The following is a 16,314-nucleotide window of genomic DNA, read 5'->3' as shown; positions in this document are numbered from 1 at the left end:
GTGAGAGTTGGCCTCCTCCAGGGCTGCGCTTTGTCACCAATCCTGTTTGTAGTATTTATGGACAGGATATCGAGGCGTAGTCGGGGTGGGGAGGGGTTGCAGTTCGGTGGGCTGGGGATCTCATCGCTGCTTTTTGCAGATGATGTGGTCCTGATGGCATCATCGGCCTGTGACCTTCAGCACTCACTGGATCGGTTCGCAGCCGAGTGTGAAGCGGCTGGGATGAGGATCAGCACCTCTAAATCTGAGGCCATGGTTCTCAGCAGGAAACCGATGGAGCACCTTCTCCAGGTAGGGAATGAGTCCTTACCCCAAGTGAAGGAGTTCAAGTACCTTGGGGTCTTGTTCGCGAGTGAGGGGACAATGGAGCGGGAGATTGGTCGGAGAATCGGCACAGCAGGTGCGGTATTACATTCAATTTATTGCACCGTTGTGACGAAAAGAGAGCTGAGCCAGAAGGCAAAGTTTGGGGTCCCCTGCTGGAGCTGCTTCCCCCGCGACCCGACCCCAGATAAGCGGATGAAGATGGATGGATGGATGGATTGATTGTAATAGTCCATATTTCTTTTCAATTTCGCAATACAAAGAAATAGACTAAACGATTTAGTCAGAGGGTCATTCTCAATTTCACAATGAAATAAAACTCATTTGAACCAGACCACCGTCTCAGATATCCTCAGTGTCAGACACAATAATGCATGTAGTCTTTAACTTATATGCAGGGAAAATGCACTAACTGGCAGAACTGAATACAGCCATTGCACAGCCAAACTATGTTCTAGTCTTGTCTAGATGTGTTGGTGGTATTTACCTCAAAAGCACATTAAGCTAAAAGCAAGGTGACTTCTTCGGACTTGCGAGTGCTGTCAAATCGATCGTAGCCTATGCGGTTTGCTCACATAGCCTAGTGGTGTGGTGGTGAAGTGCAGTCATGCTGCGTTCATGTCAGGGTTTTGGTATTTTGTTCCGTCATAATGTGGTAGTCTTGTTTTTCTGTTATGTTCTGTTTCCTGTTTTATTTTGTAGTCCGTCTTGCCTCCCTTGTCTTGTCTAGCTTACTTCCTGTCTTTGTTTGTTTCCCGCCTTTTTTGATTGTTCTGCCCCACCCTGATTTGTTTCACCTGTTGTGTCACCTGTCCAGTGTTAGTCCTCGTTACCTGGTGTATTTAGTTCCTGTTCTGTCTTTGTCTCTTGTTGGATCATTGTATGTTCTGTTGCTTGTATTCTGTTGCTGTGTGTTCTGTTTGGTGTTTGTCCTTGTCAGTGGATTGCTTGCCACTGTTCTGTGTTTTTCCTGTTCCTGTTTTTGTATTTGCCTGCCAACCTCTGGACACCTTTTGTAAGTTTTGTCATTAAATTCTTTATTCCGTATAACTGCATTTGGGTCTTCCATTTCCTGTATCCTGTGACAGTTCATGAGCGTAGTGTAGGCTCAGGTCTACGTCCCGTAGTATTTTATATTTTAACGTATTTAATGGTAAGAGACCGCACAAGGATGGATAATGAGCGTTGTTTAAGATTAAATTATAATGCCACATATGGCGGACACCTTCAGATGTGAGAGACCCCCTCAGATTTTTGACTTTGTTGCTTTCATGGGAGCCAGTCCTCACACTATGGGAGCTCGGCTCCCTCTGGCTCCCACGTAATTCGAGCACTGGTGTCAGCGTATCGATTCTCGTATCGCACAAAGAGACCATATATTGCAGTGACATTTGTTTTTTTTCAGGTGATTAGACACTAATGAAAACCTAATTATGAATATTATATTCCATTTCTACCAATAGACTCCTCTAGATCCTAGTAGCAGCGAGTAGGATTATCGCACACACTGCTCCTTAAGTATTTGATGGGAGTACTTTTGTACTTGAGTAAGATTTTAAATGCAGGACTTGCATGCCATTTTTACACTGTATTAGTACTTTTACTTAAGTAGAAGATCAAAGTACTTCTTCCAGCACTGCTTCTTTCTAACTCCATCTTCAAACGTGTAGTCTTCAGCGCCGACCGACGTTTTGAGGCGAGTTATTGATTTTACTCTGGTTATTTCAAGTAAAAATTGACCTTCAAAGCTTGAGTACTACAACACATTAAACAGCCTTTTATATGTACAATCAGTGGAGTTCCAGAGGCTTTTTTATAAATAAAAGATGGACACATCGTGAAAGCATGTAACAGTTATTTTTACTTTTACCATAAATAATAAAAAGGACATTCCTTTTTCACAAACTTAACCCAAATAATACTATAGAACTAAAGCTTCCTGGAAGCTAACAGAAACAGATAAATAACAATATAAAACATTGCAAACATAACAGTGTAAACAGAGATTAGTAGTGTTGCATCTCTCCTGCATTATCTGTTAAAAGTATAAAACAAAATAAGCATGTTATAAATGAACTGATGCCAACGCTGTTGCTTTCTATCATTTATCTGATACTTTCACTTGAGGTAAAAATAATAAGAATAATGTATTGGTTACAATTACAAAGTGCTTTGACTTTATTATCAAGAACAGAAGAAATAACATTTAACTTTACCTCTCTAGATTGCAGCTTTGGTGAATTTCCTAATGCCGTAATGTTGTAAAAGGTGGAATGAAAGTTGACATTCAATAACAATTCTCTCTGTGACAGTGACTATAATAAATATTATGTATTTTCTAACTAAGAAACAATGAACAAATGTGTAAACAACTGTACTTCATCTGCAGATTTGCAGTAGTGTGCAAGAACTTAACCTACCATCAATCCCGTGCTACTTTAAAAGTAACCAAGTAAAACATGAAAACTGGAAAAAACCATTGATACCACACTTTCTTAAACACGCTCCTCGGGAGGTTGCATAATTAAAATATACTCTGTTTATCCAAAAAGGAACAATCTCACCATTAATCTGCTTCCTGAAACAAAACTTAGTCCTAAAAAATACAGATTTGACTTCAGACTTTACCTACTTACAATATTCAATATTTACTACAAGGTCATTTCTTTGTTCTGGTGAGACGGTTATGAACCCAAATCAATTCAGGTGAGGGCAAAACCGTGAAAAAGTGAATGCAGTAAATTATTTAAAAAAAATATATATATACATTTAGGACATGGACAGAATCAGCTTTTTTAAAATGGGATATACGGTCATTTCATCCACTTCTGATGCGACCGTCATCTCAGAAATTTTTTTGTGCAAATGTTGCAGCTTTAATCCTTCGTCAGTGTGTCTCAGGGGTTGATGCATAGACTGTAAGTGAAGCCAAAACATCTGGATCACCTCCTGTATCATATACACCTCAAAATTATTTTTTCCCAAAGATGTTTCTGTCATTGTAGGCAGTTCTGATCACGCTGATGTTTGTTAATGTGTTTATTTTTCTGATAAGTTTGGTTTTAATTAGTTATTTGATGCTTTAAAAACAGGGTGAAACACCCTGATTGACAGCTGTGATTGGTCGGGCAGGAGTATGGGTGGGACTTTGATACTGTGGATCCACCGCCCGATTAATACTGTGCAGACTCTGGCTCCAACAATACAAGATGGCTGCATGTATCTGCGATATTTTGGCTTCACTTTTGTACAGTGCGAGGAAGTGGAGACATGTCGTCTATCTTTGTTTACAGTCTATGGTGTGTCTACACTGGATGCATTTAGCCACAGAACTCTGACAGTCTCTGTAGTTATACTTGCAAGTTGGAAATAGAAAAAATTGATTCAACACCACGGTTTTGGGTCGAGGTTACGTGCCTTAAAGCAGGAAAGAGGAAAAAGCCACTTGCTTTCTCTTACTAATTTAAAGTTGTGTGCATAATCTGAAAATGCATCATTGTTTAATTCAATACACTCAGGAGTTTGGCAGCGAAAGCCACACTTGGTCTGAAATGACCATTAGCTGGCTACTACTGTGTAACAGAGATTGTCATTATCGATGTTGTTGTTGTTCATGGCCACAGTGGCTGCTGTTTGGCAAAAATATTGAACCTAAAATGTTAAAATTGAAGCGGATTTGTTCTGTCAGACATGCAACAGGCTGCAAACGCCAACGTGTTTCAGTCACGTTATACTGCATTTAATCACCCTAAAAAGATGCACTTCTGTTTTAATCAACACAGCGATGAACAGAACATAATGGCTGTTCTATCACTCAGTTTTGCACACATAGCTGCAACTTGAGGCATATCATTTTTGCTTTGTTTTTTTATTAACTTGCATGTAACTACGGTGATTGCCCTGGACTCTAAACTCCAACAAAACCCGTCTGAAACGCGCCCTAAGTATCATAATTTAAGCATAGACCTTTAATTAGTAACTTAAAGGAATAGTCTATCCAGAAGCAATATAAATTATGTATATAGAACTCAGCTCCCTCGGGTCTCTATGGTCCCAGAAAACATTTTCAATGGAATGGCGTAAAGGAGAGCGGAGAGCCCAAAAAGAGAGAAAATATCAGTGCAAACGACGGACTCCGAACGAAAGATACCAAAAAGGTTATAAAACATCAGGAAAAACGCTCTGAGAATTCCTTTGCAGCACTATCCAAAGCATTCCAAGGAGGATAATCAGAAAATGCTTTGTTTAGCAATAGTGTAGCAAAGATGGTTTTGTTTAGATTTCCAAGAGATGATACCAGACACTTGGATAACGCTGCACAGGAATTTTCAGAAATGTTTTTAGAAGCTTTATAACCTTGTTTGCTGTCTTTCCTTGCACTGATCCGCTTTCATTTCCGGGCGCTCGGCTCTCCTTAAAGGCATCCGATGGAAAACTTTTTGTGGATCCATAGTTTAGAGAGGTGAGTGCTATATATAATTCATATTGTTTTTGGGTGAACTATTCCTTCAAGGGTAGACCTTTAAGTAACTTAACAGCAGACTGAACAGCAGTATTTTTTTTCTCTCTGGTTAAAAGTCGTAAGCCCGTTTTTACCTCTGTTTCATAACTGTTGGGTGTGGTCACAAGTCGGTTTTGTAACCACACCCGACAGTGATGTCACGAGGTCCTGAAGTACACCTGTGCATCACTAGCCTGGCTCCGCCCTCCTACGTACTTCAATTTTCATTTTCCTTCAGTACGTCGTCTGGGTTTGCGGTATATTCGCGGGTTTTCTTCGGCCAAATCTTTACCGGTCCAATCAGTGAACACCGGGAATGGCTGAGAACGATGACGATGAGGTTCGGTAACCTTCGGTGAGTTCTGTAATGGCGGCGGAGAAAGATGCGAGCGAAGCCATTCGGTCCGTTGTGGCAACGCTGCCAAATATCCAGAAGTTAAAGCCCGAGCAAGAAGAATCTTTGCGGAGTTGTGTTGGTGGCAATGATGTTGTGGCCCTCCTCCCCACGGGGTTCGGGAAAAGTTAGATTTTCCAGCTCGCTCCGTTAGTGGTGAAGGAGTTGGCTAAGGCGAACGCTAGCAATGCTAAGCCGACGTCACGACCAAACGTTAGCGATTGGTTATGGCAGATCCAGAGTGGCTCTGGGCAGATCCAATAGTTTTTACACTTGTCAATAGAGAGTGGCCAGACTCTCTGTACAAATGAAAGTCAAATGAAAGAGTCTGGTAGGACCAGGCTAGCTTCATCACTGCATCAAGGTGAGAGGTTTAACCACTGGAGGTCAGCAAAAACTGGATGTTTACTCTTTAAAGTAGTAGTAGTGCTTTGGTATTTACACTCATTTACCAGTTTATTAGGCTCACTTAGCTAAAGCTAATGCTGCTAACCCAACAGTCCGGGAATAAATCCTCCTTCATGACGGTTATAATGTTCATTTTGTAATGAATAATGTTCAACTGTTTTGGATTTAAGATTTATTGTAACGCTGCAACCACGGATTATTTTCATCTGTTTGTTTTCTCCATTAATCGATTAGTTGTTCGGTCTTTAAAATGTCAGAAAATGGTGAAAAATGTGGATCAGTGTTTCCCAAAGCCCAATATGACGTCCTCAAATGTCTTTTGTCCACAACTCAAAGATACTCAGTTAAGTGTCGTAGAGGAGTGAAGAAACTTGAAAATATTCACATTTAAGAAGCCGTTCTTAAAAAGACTCAAACCGATTATCAAAATCGTTGCTGATTAATTGAATAGTTGACAACTAATTGATTCATATTTGCAGCTCTAATTCATTGCAGGACTGTTGTATTAGACTGCATTCGTTTTAGCTGGGTGTACCTAATAAACTGGCAACTGAGTGTAATGACTTTGATACGAAAGAAAATTAAAAAAAATATTTTGGGGAAACAGAATACTTACATGTTGAATCATGATTTAAAGGTCACATTTAAGATGTCAGCACAAAATATTGGCGCCTTCAATACAAAAACCAATATCGGCCGAGTCATAGTAAAGATGGAACATCCATCCTTTTTTGCTTTTTGGTCCCATCGGCCCCGACTGTCTCCCTCCAGCTTCACCACCATGTGATCTTGAACTCGTAGATGGGCCTCTTGCAGTAGTAGTGGTTGATAAGGTGCTTGTCGCAGACGCCGATGCACTGCTGCTCGGCGGTGATGCCGAGCTCGGCCAGATCGCTGACGATGCAGTGCAACAGGTCGTAAACGTCCGCCACCGCCTCCCAGGGTCCGAAAGAAACGTCCACCTCGCAGTGATGCTCGAAGAGCTTGGCTTCGCTGTCCGAGCGCTCAAAACGCAGAGAGTTAAAAAGAGGACGCTCGTACGGCGTGATGGGCATCTCCTCCTTGTAAACGCAGATCTTCAATTTGGCAAACCGGGCCTTCTTCTGAATCGCCCTCTTTTTGGCAATCTCCACAATACGCTCCAGATTGTCTGAAATAGAAACAGTTGCATTTATTAATGCCATTTTCAAATATAACGCTTTCTCATGAACAGGGTCGTATGATATCCTACAAAATTATGCCAATCGCTAGGCCTGTCACGATGACAAATTTAGCTGGACGATAAATTGTCCCAGAAATTATTGCGATAAACAATGTCGTTCTGAGACCATTTTCATCTAATATGATGATGATGGCATAATAATAATGCAGGTACACCTTTTCAAAGATCAATAAACTTTTATTTCTAAAGAATATTTAACACTGGAACTGGATGACATTTTAAATATCCACAATATGTCTTTGATCTCCTTTAGTATGTCGTCTGTCGCTGTTGGACAGTTGTGGAATTGCTGTTTTTGACACGTATGTTCTCCCAGGTAATTCGTACTGGCTGTTAAATGTTTGCAGCATTCGTTGAGTGTTTGTGTGATAGACTACAGACTCTGTACTACATTTAACAATTCTTTATTAAACACAAAATATTACATAATAATAATAATAATAATAATAATTTATCAATATCTATGTGGCTATCTGCCACATAGCGAGTAAATGTTTGTATCAAAATAGTTCTGTTTTTCAGTCTTCATTTTGGCGAAGGTGCAGCTACTTTCTTCTGCTCCTCTGCTGTCTGCAGGTCGGAGCTTCACGGGGGCGGGCCCACACCCACCCACACACAAACACTGGCGCACACACCAGACGCCAGCCACCACGTCACTTCTGTTTACTGATAGCTATCGTTTACCTCAGGCTAATTAATTAGCTAGTAATTTTTTTTTGATTTTTGGCAGCCAGCCTTCCAAAAGAAAGCACAATGAAATGAAATAACCGATCATTAACCGTTGACCGACAAGCAGGTAACGGAGTCTCAGTTCACCGTCTGGGAGCCTCTGACACACTGACAGCGGAAAGCTGTAGGCTTGTACCGGTTAATGTTCTGTGCATTGTTGGACACATGCAGCCACTTTCCTGAAACCGCTTGCGAGACTGACAAGTCCACAGCAGCGTGTATGTCCGAGCCTGTCTCCACCGCCTCCACCTGCAGGTTGTCAACTGTGTGGTTTGGAATGAAAGGGAGAAAACAAGACGCCGAGTAACACAGCGGATATCGCTCATATACTTTTCTTTTTTGACGGCGCCTTAACTGCAAAGTGCTGTGGGAAACCCTGCTCCAACTCTCAACTAGCGTTCTCTCTCTCTCTCTCTCTCTCTCTCTCTGCCAGGAGTCCCGCCTCCCGACACAGACCATGCGACTGACAAGAGGGTTCACTCCACGTTACGCTAAACAAACAACAAACGAGCATGCAAATGGAAATTATCGCGGCCGGAAAAATTATCGAGCTAATTTTCTCGTGCGATTAATTGATTTATTCACTATCGCGACAGGCCTACCAATCGCCGGTCAAATGACAGTTATGTTTAGCGGTCCTTACAGTTAAATTTAGGCGAGACAAAAGGTGACACCAAAACGACTAGTTAAGATTTAAAGAGAAATTGTGCTTTGGGTTAAAACAAGTAGTACTCCCGGGACACAAACACCCGTTTCCTGGGTGAAAGTCTTGTTTTCCCCTTAACTTCTTCCAGGACACAAACTCCGCTCCCCCACTTGAAAGCCCTGTGATTTCATGTTTGGTTCATGAGAACAGCCTGATTTATTCATGTATATCAGCTGCTCGGCAAAGTATGCATTTTGTTGTACGTAAATCAATCAGTGCTTGATTGCAGCAATTTGCATCAAAATCTGTCGGGCTCGGACCTAACTTTTAAGGCCCGATTACAGCTCTAGTCCAGGTACCTCTGTAGTAGGGCATCAGATCGAGGAAAGCTTGCCGAACTTTCTCCCCTGTGAGCGGCTGAGTGTCCTCCAGGCTGTCCAGCAGCGGGCCAAGCGCGTAGTACTGAGCCTCTCTGTGCACCGCTCGCACCCGGTCCCTGTGAGGTAGCTCACCTTCTCGGAGGAAGTTCAGGATGTCCCTTTAAATGGAAACAGGTATCACTAGAACAAATCCACACACGACTATATTCCTAATTTCCTGTTTTAGATCTATTTTCATACCTACCTTCCCGTACACACACTAGCTATATATTTGTCTCCTTATCCTTATTTAGCGGTATATCTTAATTTAAATATTCCTGTATATTTTTTTCTCAGCACCAGGGGTTGAATGTAACTAAGTACATTTACTCAAGTACTCAATTATTAGATTTGTCAACTATTTTGATCGATTAGTCGAGTCATCGTTTGTGAAAGCAATGTGAAAACTCTCTGATTCCAGTTTCTTAAATGTGAATATTTTTCTTCATTTTCTACATTTATCTGGCAATACTTTAGAATTGTTTTACTTACTTCTTCCACAACTGCTCAGTATATTGAGAGCTACTGACAGCTGGACTCTAAATCTTTATATCAACAAACTTGGCCAATAAAGTAGATTTTCTGCTTCTCTGCAGCAGAACTCCCTTATGGGAAAATAAAGTTGTTGCAGTGTACAACACAACAGCAACCTGGAAGAGGATTTATTTTCCAGCAAAGACAATAACTCCACAAAAACAACATCCCAAATGAGCGTCTGGGTTTTTATTACTTTATATAGTTACATCTTTCCTTGTCTCATTCTGCTAGTTCCTCCTTTTTCAATCTTTAATACACTGACCTTACTCCAACCCACTCTTACATAAGTCTTACATCTTGACTCAGCCTGTGATCACATTTATATTTTTAGCTTTTTAGCAATGCTACGGGCCCACTTTGGTCCAGACTTACTGTTAGTATCTCATGTCCATGATGCATACTGACTTTGGTGTTCCTCTGACTTTTTTCTTGAAAGCTCATTCAGATCGATTTTTTTCAATTTTTAAAATTGGAATAATGACACCTCTAGATGGAACGCTATGAAATTTGGTTCAGACATTCATGTTCCCGTCAGGTTCAATTGTAATTAACTTTGGAGATATGGAGTCAAAACTGTTTATTTAAAACTACATTTTATGGCCAAACACCTTTTTAAAAATGACAATCCTTTCAGTTCTGTTTGGATTTGCATCTTACCACCATCCTGTTTATTTGTATGATCCTCTCTGTTAACTGTTTGGCATTTGTATATTTTGAATTGCACCTTTAGCAGCACCTTCTGGTCTGTCTCCACAGTACATCTCAGACATGCTGTCAGTTTATAACCCCTGCAGGTTTCTATGGGCACAAGATGGAAATTTCCTCCATGTGCCTGGAGCACTTTTAAAGTCTGGCGAGATGGCATTCATTATTGATGCAGCTAAAGAATGGAACGGTTTGCCTGCTAATCTTAGACTTGCTCCGACACTGTTCTCTTTTTAAAGACCTTCCCTTTCAATCAAGCTTTTTCCTAAATGAGCACACCGTAGTTGTACACTGTACTTGTTTGTACGTGTGTATGTGTATTTTTATATGTATGTTTGCATGAATGTCTTTATTTGCACTTTTTGTTTTATTTTGTTTATGTAAAGCAGTCTGAACTGCTTTTGTACGACATGGTGCTATAAAACGTTTTTTTTTTTAATTTAAGTTACACATTTTCTATTAACCTTTAATGTATATATTTTAGATTTGTTTGTGTACTCTATATTTGCAGTCCTTCCTTCTTCCTTTCTCTCGGGACAAAGTTATTTTCTTATTCCCATCAGCCTCAGCTGTACTTTGCGCTAACTGCTAATGTTAGCATGCTAACACGCTAAACTAAAATGGTAAACATGGTACTGTAAACATTTTACCTGCTAAACATCATATACATATTTACATACAGTATATTATACCTCATCATTAAAAAAAAGTCACCCTCTCCGTTGAGTATAATTTGTTTCGTCTGGCGTCTCAGTGAACAAAAGTTTAACAAATCTCAGTAAAGTTCTGTTATCAGTAGCTGAGATGGACATTTTTAATAAGCCACAGACAGACTCACATTCACCAGTTTTTAATTGGAACAGACATATGTCAGTGAACAGGCACAGAAATAGAAATGTAAATCAGTTTACAGCACTGAGACGCCAGAGAGGCTCATGAATACCGGGCAGAATATAATGAGCTGCCATCAGCGGCTTTAAAACACCTTTCAGAGTGCAGAGTGTGAACTTTTTGTATCCTCCGCTATCTCTCGGTTGCCATTTACACACTTCTTACTCTCTCACATAACCCTGCTCTAGCATGTTTCTGCCATACTCATGAGAAGATATTACTGCAACCGCTCCGCAGACAAATTACAACCATATTAAATGAGTGTGATAATAAGGTGGTACACTGCCATTCAAACGTTTGTAATCAGTGGTTATATTCTTCTTTCCTTCAATAATAACTATTTAAACAAAGTTTGAAACAGAATAGTTCAGACACCAAAATAGTTTAGTAGAGTTTAACAGAAATAATTTTGGCCCCAAAAAAGAATTAAATAATTCAAACTTCCATTTAGTGGATGTCCAACAGACAGTGTTGCGTGATGGGAGAATACTGTTGGAACTGGTAGGTTGAATTAGTTTTCCAGTCCAGAAAAGCATAAGTGACCCTTGATTAAATATTGAAGCCCAACGGTGTAATGTGGCTCTAAATATTGAGTTGTTTTTCTTTGGGCCCTCTCCAGTCTACTCAGTGGTTAGATTGGAGACGTTTAAACTGTGATTTGTCAGTCTGTAGTATGTTCAGCTGATATTCCCACTGTGCTAACCCTAGACCAACCTTCTGTTCCTCTTGTGAAGTTTGAAGAAGAGCTTTGCTAAAGAAACATGTCGCCTGTTTAACTCCAGCTTGTTATAGGATGCATTTATAGACCTTTTTCACGGTAGACATGTTGACATGTCATAGTAGTCTGCTGTGAAAAAAGGTCCATTGTGCACTTGACACTGAAACAGGAAGCTGTTCCTATTTAAATCTGCACACATTTTGATGCTAAGTTTCTTTTACCAATAACTGCTGATTTCTTCTCTTCTTATTCAACTGTCGCTCAGAGGGATCTTTGTCTCTTTCTGCCCTTTCAGTTGTCAGTCTGGTTGAACCATTGTACAGTGTTTAGTTCATTCAAACAAACATGTATCAGCTCCCTGGTCCAAAAGAAAAGGTCGCACACACAGTGCAACTCACCCAAAATATGTTCCATCCCGATCGATGAAGTAACGCCCCTCAGAATCACGTGGGATGTAGTGACGCCCGCTGAACATGGCGGCCAACATGGTGTCCTCGTATCGTCGCAGTGTGGACAGGCGAGTGGTGAAGTATGTGCCCCCAACGTTCAGAGAGATGACCTCCGGAAACTAGAAAAATATAGAGATAAAAGCGATACTGTAGTGCTTGTTACACACCATAATTACGTAAGCATTGAATGGATAAAAAAAGTCTATGGCTGGGTATTTCACCAAAGATTTACAGCTTGAAAGTACAACAAGAAGGCATAAAAGTGTCATTGAAATCTATTTATAATAATACTTATTTTGATAGTCAAAAGATGTAAAATATAAAGGGGCATCATTTACTATTTTACTGCAAACAAATGCCTACAATAGTGTTCTTAATTACTGAATATGTTACATAAATATAACTCAGATGTTCTGGCTGTGAGGACAGAGATTCTTGTGCACAGGTGTATTTAATAAAGTATTGTTTCATTAATTGTTACCGAGCTAAAGGTGACAAATGACATTGCAGGTCTGTCAGCCAATCAATCCAAGTTTAAACAGTGTGTAGTCCAAGCACATTGTCTTTTTGAGATGTTTGTTCATTTGTTTGTTTTAGGATATGAAGACTTTCATATTGCCTTAGGGTTATGTTTTATTGACTTTAAAGACTTAAATGAAGCTTAAAATATGCAGAACTGTGGTCGTTAGATCTATTCTTTAGGATTGAAACGTCTTAATTAAAGTAAGTACAAGTGTTAGTTTGACAGTGTGCAGGATTCTACGATCTCTTCTCAAATTATAGGACTTAAAGGGTGATTACCTATGTAACCATTACTGGTTCTGGTACTGCATTACATTATAGAAGTTAAATGACATGTGGACCCACTAGGTTATAAGTAGAACAACTTTTGGACTGATTTTCAGTTGGATCTCCAAAAACTCATTTTCTCATTTGTGTATATTTTATCGTATTTTATGGTTTTGTAATTTGACCTATTGCACTAATGTGCTGTACTTTATTTATTTTTTTACTTTTGTCTGTGAATCCTGATGTGTATTTGCCCCCATATTGACAATTTAAATGTATCTGACCAATGAATGTACATTTGCAATTGTTAAAAAAAATAAACAAAAGTAGACAACTGATTTCTTTGTCGTTAAATGGACTAATTTAACACCTCTCTGGATTATTTAAAGAGCTGTAAACACAATGTCTTTGACTTCGCTGTTAGACCTCAGAAATAAGATTACTCTGCTGTAGCCATGATGCGTACATCACGTGCTCTGCTCAATAACCTCTGACCTCTGTATAAATAACCTTATACAGCAGATAGTAAATACTGCATTCAAAACTAAGTAAAAGTACAAAAGTATTAAGTAAATGTACTTTGTTACATCCCACCACTGGATAGTGATATGTATTGGGCATAATTATAGTTATATGGAAACTCAAATAGAGTGTAATTTACTTTCTCTATTTTGAAAATTTTTGTTATGGATACCAGCTGTTATTTATTGACTAATGAATCTCTTGTTAATGAAAGACAGTAACTAAGTACATTTACACAAGTACTACTTAAGTACAATTTTGAGGTCCTTGAGTATTTCCATTTTCTGCTACTTAATACTTACCTACTACTTCAATACATCTCAGAGGCAGATATTGTTCTTTTTACTCCACTGCATTTATTTGATAACGTTAGTTACTTGAGATTCTGATTAATAATACAAAATGTAACTTGACAAATAAATTGATTATTGATTAAGATTTTTTTGACCCCATGCTACCCAGCAGTAGTACAAAACGGCAACATAAAGCAATGTAGGAATGCAATAAATATAATTCAATAATATATATTATCCTATTATTCTGAAATGGGCAATTCTGCATAATGTGTACTATTTGTACATTAGGTATTGGATGCTAAGACCTTTTTTTTCTGGTAATAGCCTAACGTTACTACTTTTACTTCGAGTAAGTAAAATGTCTGAGTACTTCTTCCACCACTGGTAATTAAGTAATAATTTCTGTAATGTTTTAAGCTAAATATGTGATTGTGGTAAGCTTGTTTGTGTGCTGGATTAACGTGATTCCCCAGCGTTAAAACGGTCAGATAAAGCGGCCTAGCCTACCTCCAGCTCCGGTGTGTTGAGCGAGGAGCGGAGCGGCTTGCTGAGGGCGAAGCTCGGCGCTGGGGAGGCCGGCTTTCGGAACTCGTCCTCCGCAGCGGAGTCCGAGCTGGACATGGCATCGCCCGGTTTCTCGGTGTCACCCGCGGCCGAGAATACCACCATCACTCTGGGTAGCGGCAGCGTCCGTCTCTCCTGAATGAACCGCCTCACCCGCGTAGTGGCGGCGGGCAGCGGGCTGAAGGACAGAGCCTGGCGGTCCCTCCCGCCGCCGCAGTCGCCAGAACCGTTGGAACCGCTCGAGCCATTCTGCTGCATACGCGCTGCGAGCCAACTGTCGGGCGGCGGCACCGAAATCACAGGGGGTGAAAGCAGCACGAGCCACAACACGCGACTGTTGGTGATAATAATAATAAAAACAACAACAACAACAACAGAGGGTGGGGCGCAAGCAGCTGCAGGAACACACCCCCGCCTTCAGAATGAAAGCGGAAGTAGTGAAATTCCGCCTTCAATAATTAAAGACTGAAAAACTACAATGTATTCCAAAGTGTTTTGGGTTAGCAGTCCAGAGTTAACAGACTGGGCCCCGTACGGTCCTCGCTCATACGTGCTGTGACGTGTCAGGACGTCATCACGTCAAGAGGAGCGCTCTTGGCTGCAAGTGAATAAAATACTCTAAAGTAAAATAAATATATAAAATAAACGGACGAAACTTTAAATAAAAACATCAAATAAAGTAATAAATCATATAAATACGTGACAATATGATAATAACAAATACATACTTTAAATAAAATATAAAATATAAAACCTGAGCACTTGAAGGGCTCAAGGTAGGGTGACCAGACGTCCCCGGTGTCCGGGGACAGTCCCCGGCTGGAGCTGTCCCCGGAAATGTCCCCGGTTTTCACTGTGACTGACAGACCCGAAATTGGAATGAAATAGTCGTGCACCCTACACGCACAGGCTCAAGACAGCCACAGCAAGCACTGCTCAGAGCTCAGAGATGTTTTAGAATGCCCATTTTACGATGCTAAAATTACTGTTTATTTACATGGAGTCTGGTGGGTTCAGCGAACGCAATTTCGCGGACTATTTATGTTTTAAAAAAAGGATCTTACTCTTTAACAGAAAGGTCGACCGCCTTAGAAATCCTTTCCATAATGTTGTCAGACACTTAGAATATTAATCTGAGCCTGTCAGTGGCAAAACGAGCACTTTTATGAACGTAAAAACAAGCTGTACAATTGACGTCCATTAACTTACATTGATTGTAGCTTGTTTCGCCGTTTCCGACTGCAGTGATCTCGTTTAATACTGGACCAATGTCAAAGGAAAATATTTCCTCAATAGTTTTAATTGTATCCGATACTCAATGAGCTGTTGCAGAAACAAGCCCAGCGTGAAGCAATAAAACAAAAGCTGTCAGATAAATGTAGTGCAGTAAACATTACAACATTTCCCTCTGAGGTGTAGTGGAGTACAAGTATGAAGTAGCAGCAGGGGCGATTCTAGGATCAGACCTTTAGGGGGGCTCAGCCCCTAATGAGAATGTGACATGGATATGGCGCATGCAAAAGTGTTAACTCCATTGCTGTGACAAATTGAAAGAAAGAAAGAAAATTAACATTGAACTTACATGAAATGTTATCATATTTGCATTCTGCATAAATCTGTGCACACCCATTACTCTCTGTGAAATATCTCACAAACTCTTCACTCAGCACATGCATCGGTACAACAAGCGGTCCCTGAGTAATCCGGTTTTGAAATTGCAACAAAATTTCTACATGGTCTACAACTTTATAATGTTTTCTCATGTAAACTATTTATGTCAGCACAGATATTTTTTGTAAATTGCTTAGCTAGTGTATTCCACCATAATGGTTATTATATTGCCAGATTCCAGACAATCCCACTTACTTATATATATCCCACTTACAAATATAAATATACATTTCTACTGGTATGCCTCCTAGTGACATTAATGCAAAAATATGTGTGTGTGTGGTTAAAATTCTGAAGTGAAATATTCCCATCCATAGATATATGAATAATCAAGTATCAATAATACTCTGAATTTATTTTCAAAGTGCACCAGATTGATGCATTTAAACATTAAAATACACAACATTTTCTTACAGGGGAGCATGCCCATGGACCCCCCCCCCCCCCTAGGGGGGCTTGTGCCCCATTGCAGCTCTAGGTCTAGTGATGCCCCTGGGGCAGTGTCCCCGTTTTAAGTTTACAAAGATAA

General features: G+C 40.1%; 1 protein-coding gene across 1 annotated transcript; it reads right to left on the bottom strand.

Annotated features, from left to right (window-relative positions):
• Positions 1 to 2,118: 2,118 nt before the first annotated feature.
• On the bottom strand, positions 2,119 to 14,651 carry kctd7 (potassium channel tetramerization domain containing 7). The gene is made up of 4 exons (XM_078266089.1): positions 14,058 to 14,651; positions 11,893 to 12,062; positions 8,584 to 8,762; positions 2,119 to 6,777 (listed from the first exon to the last, which is right to left on the bottom strand). Exons 1-4 carry the CDS (start codon positions 14,370 to 14,372, stop codon positions 6,401 to 6,403), a joined length of 1,041 nt encoding a protein of 346 aa, XP_078122215.1. The 5' UTR covers positions 14,373 to 14,651; the 3' UTR covers positions 2,119 to 6,400.
• Positions 14,652 to 16,314: the final 1,663 nt, after the last annotated feature.

This window comes from Sander vitreus, chromosome 13, assembly GCF_031162955.1.
Source record: "Sander vitreus isolate 19-12246 chromosome 13, sanVit1, whole genome shotgun sequence".
NCBI lineage: Eukaryota > Metazoa > Chordata > Actinopteri > Perciformes > Percidae > Sander > Sander vitreus.
Note: the sequence above shows the minus strand (reverse complement) of the source record. Positions and strands in the feature narration are given on the sequence as shown.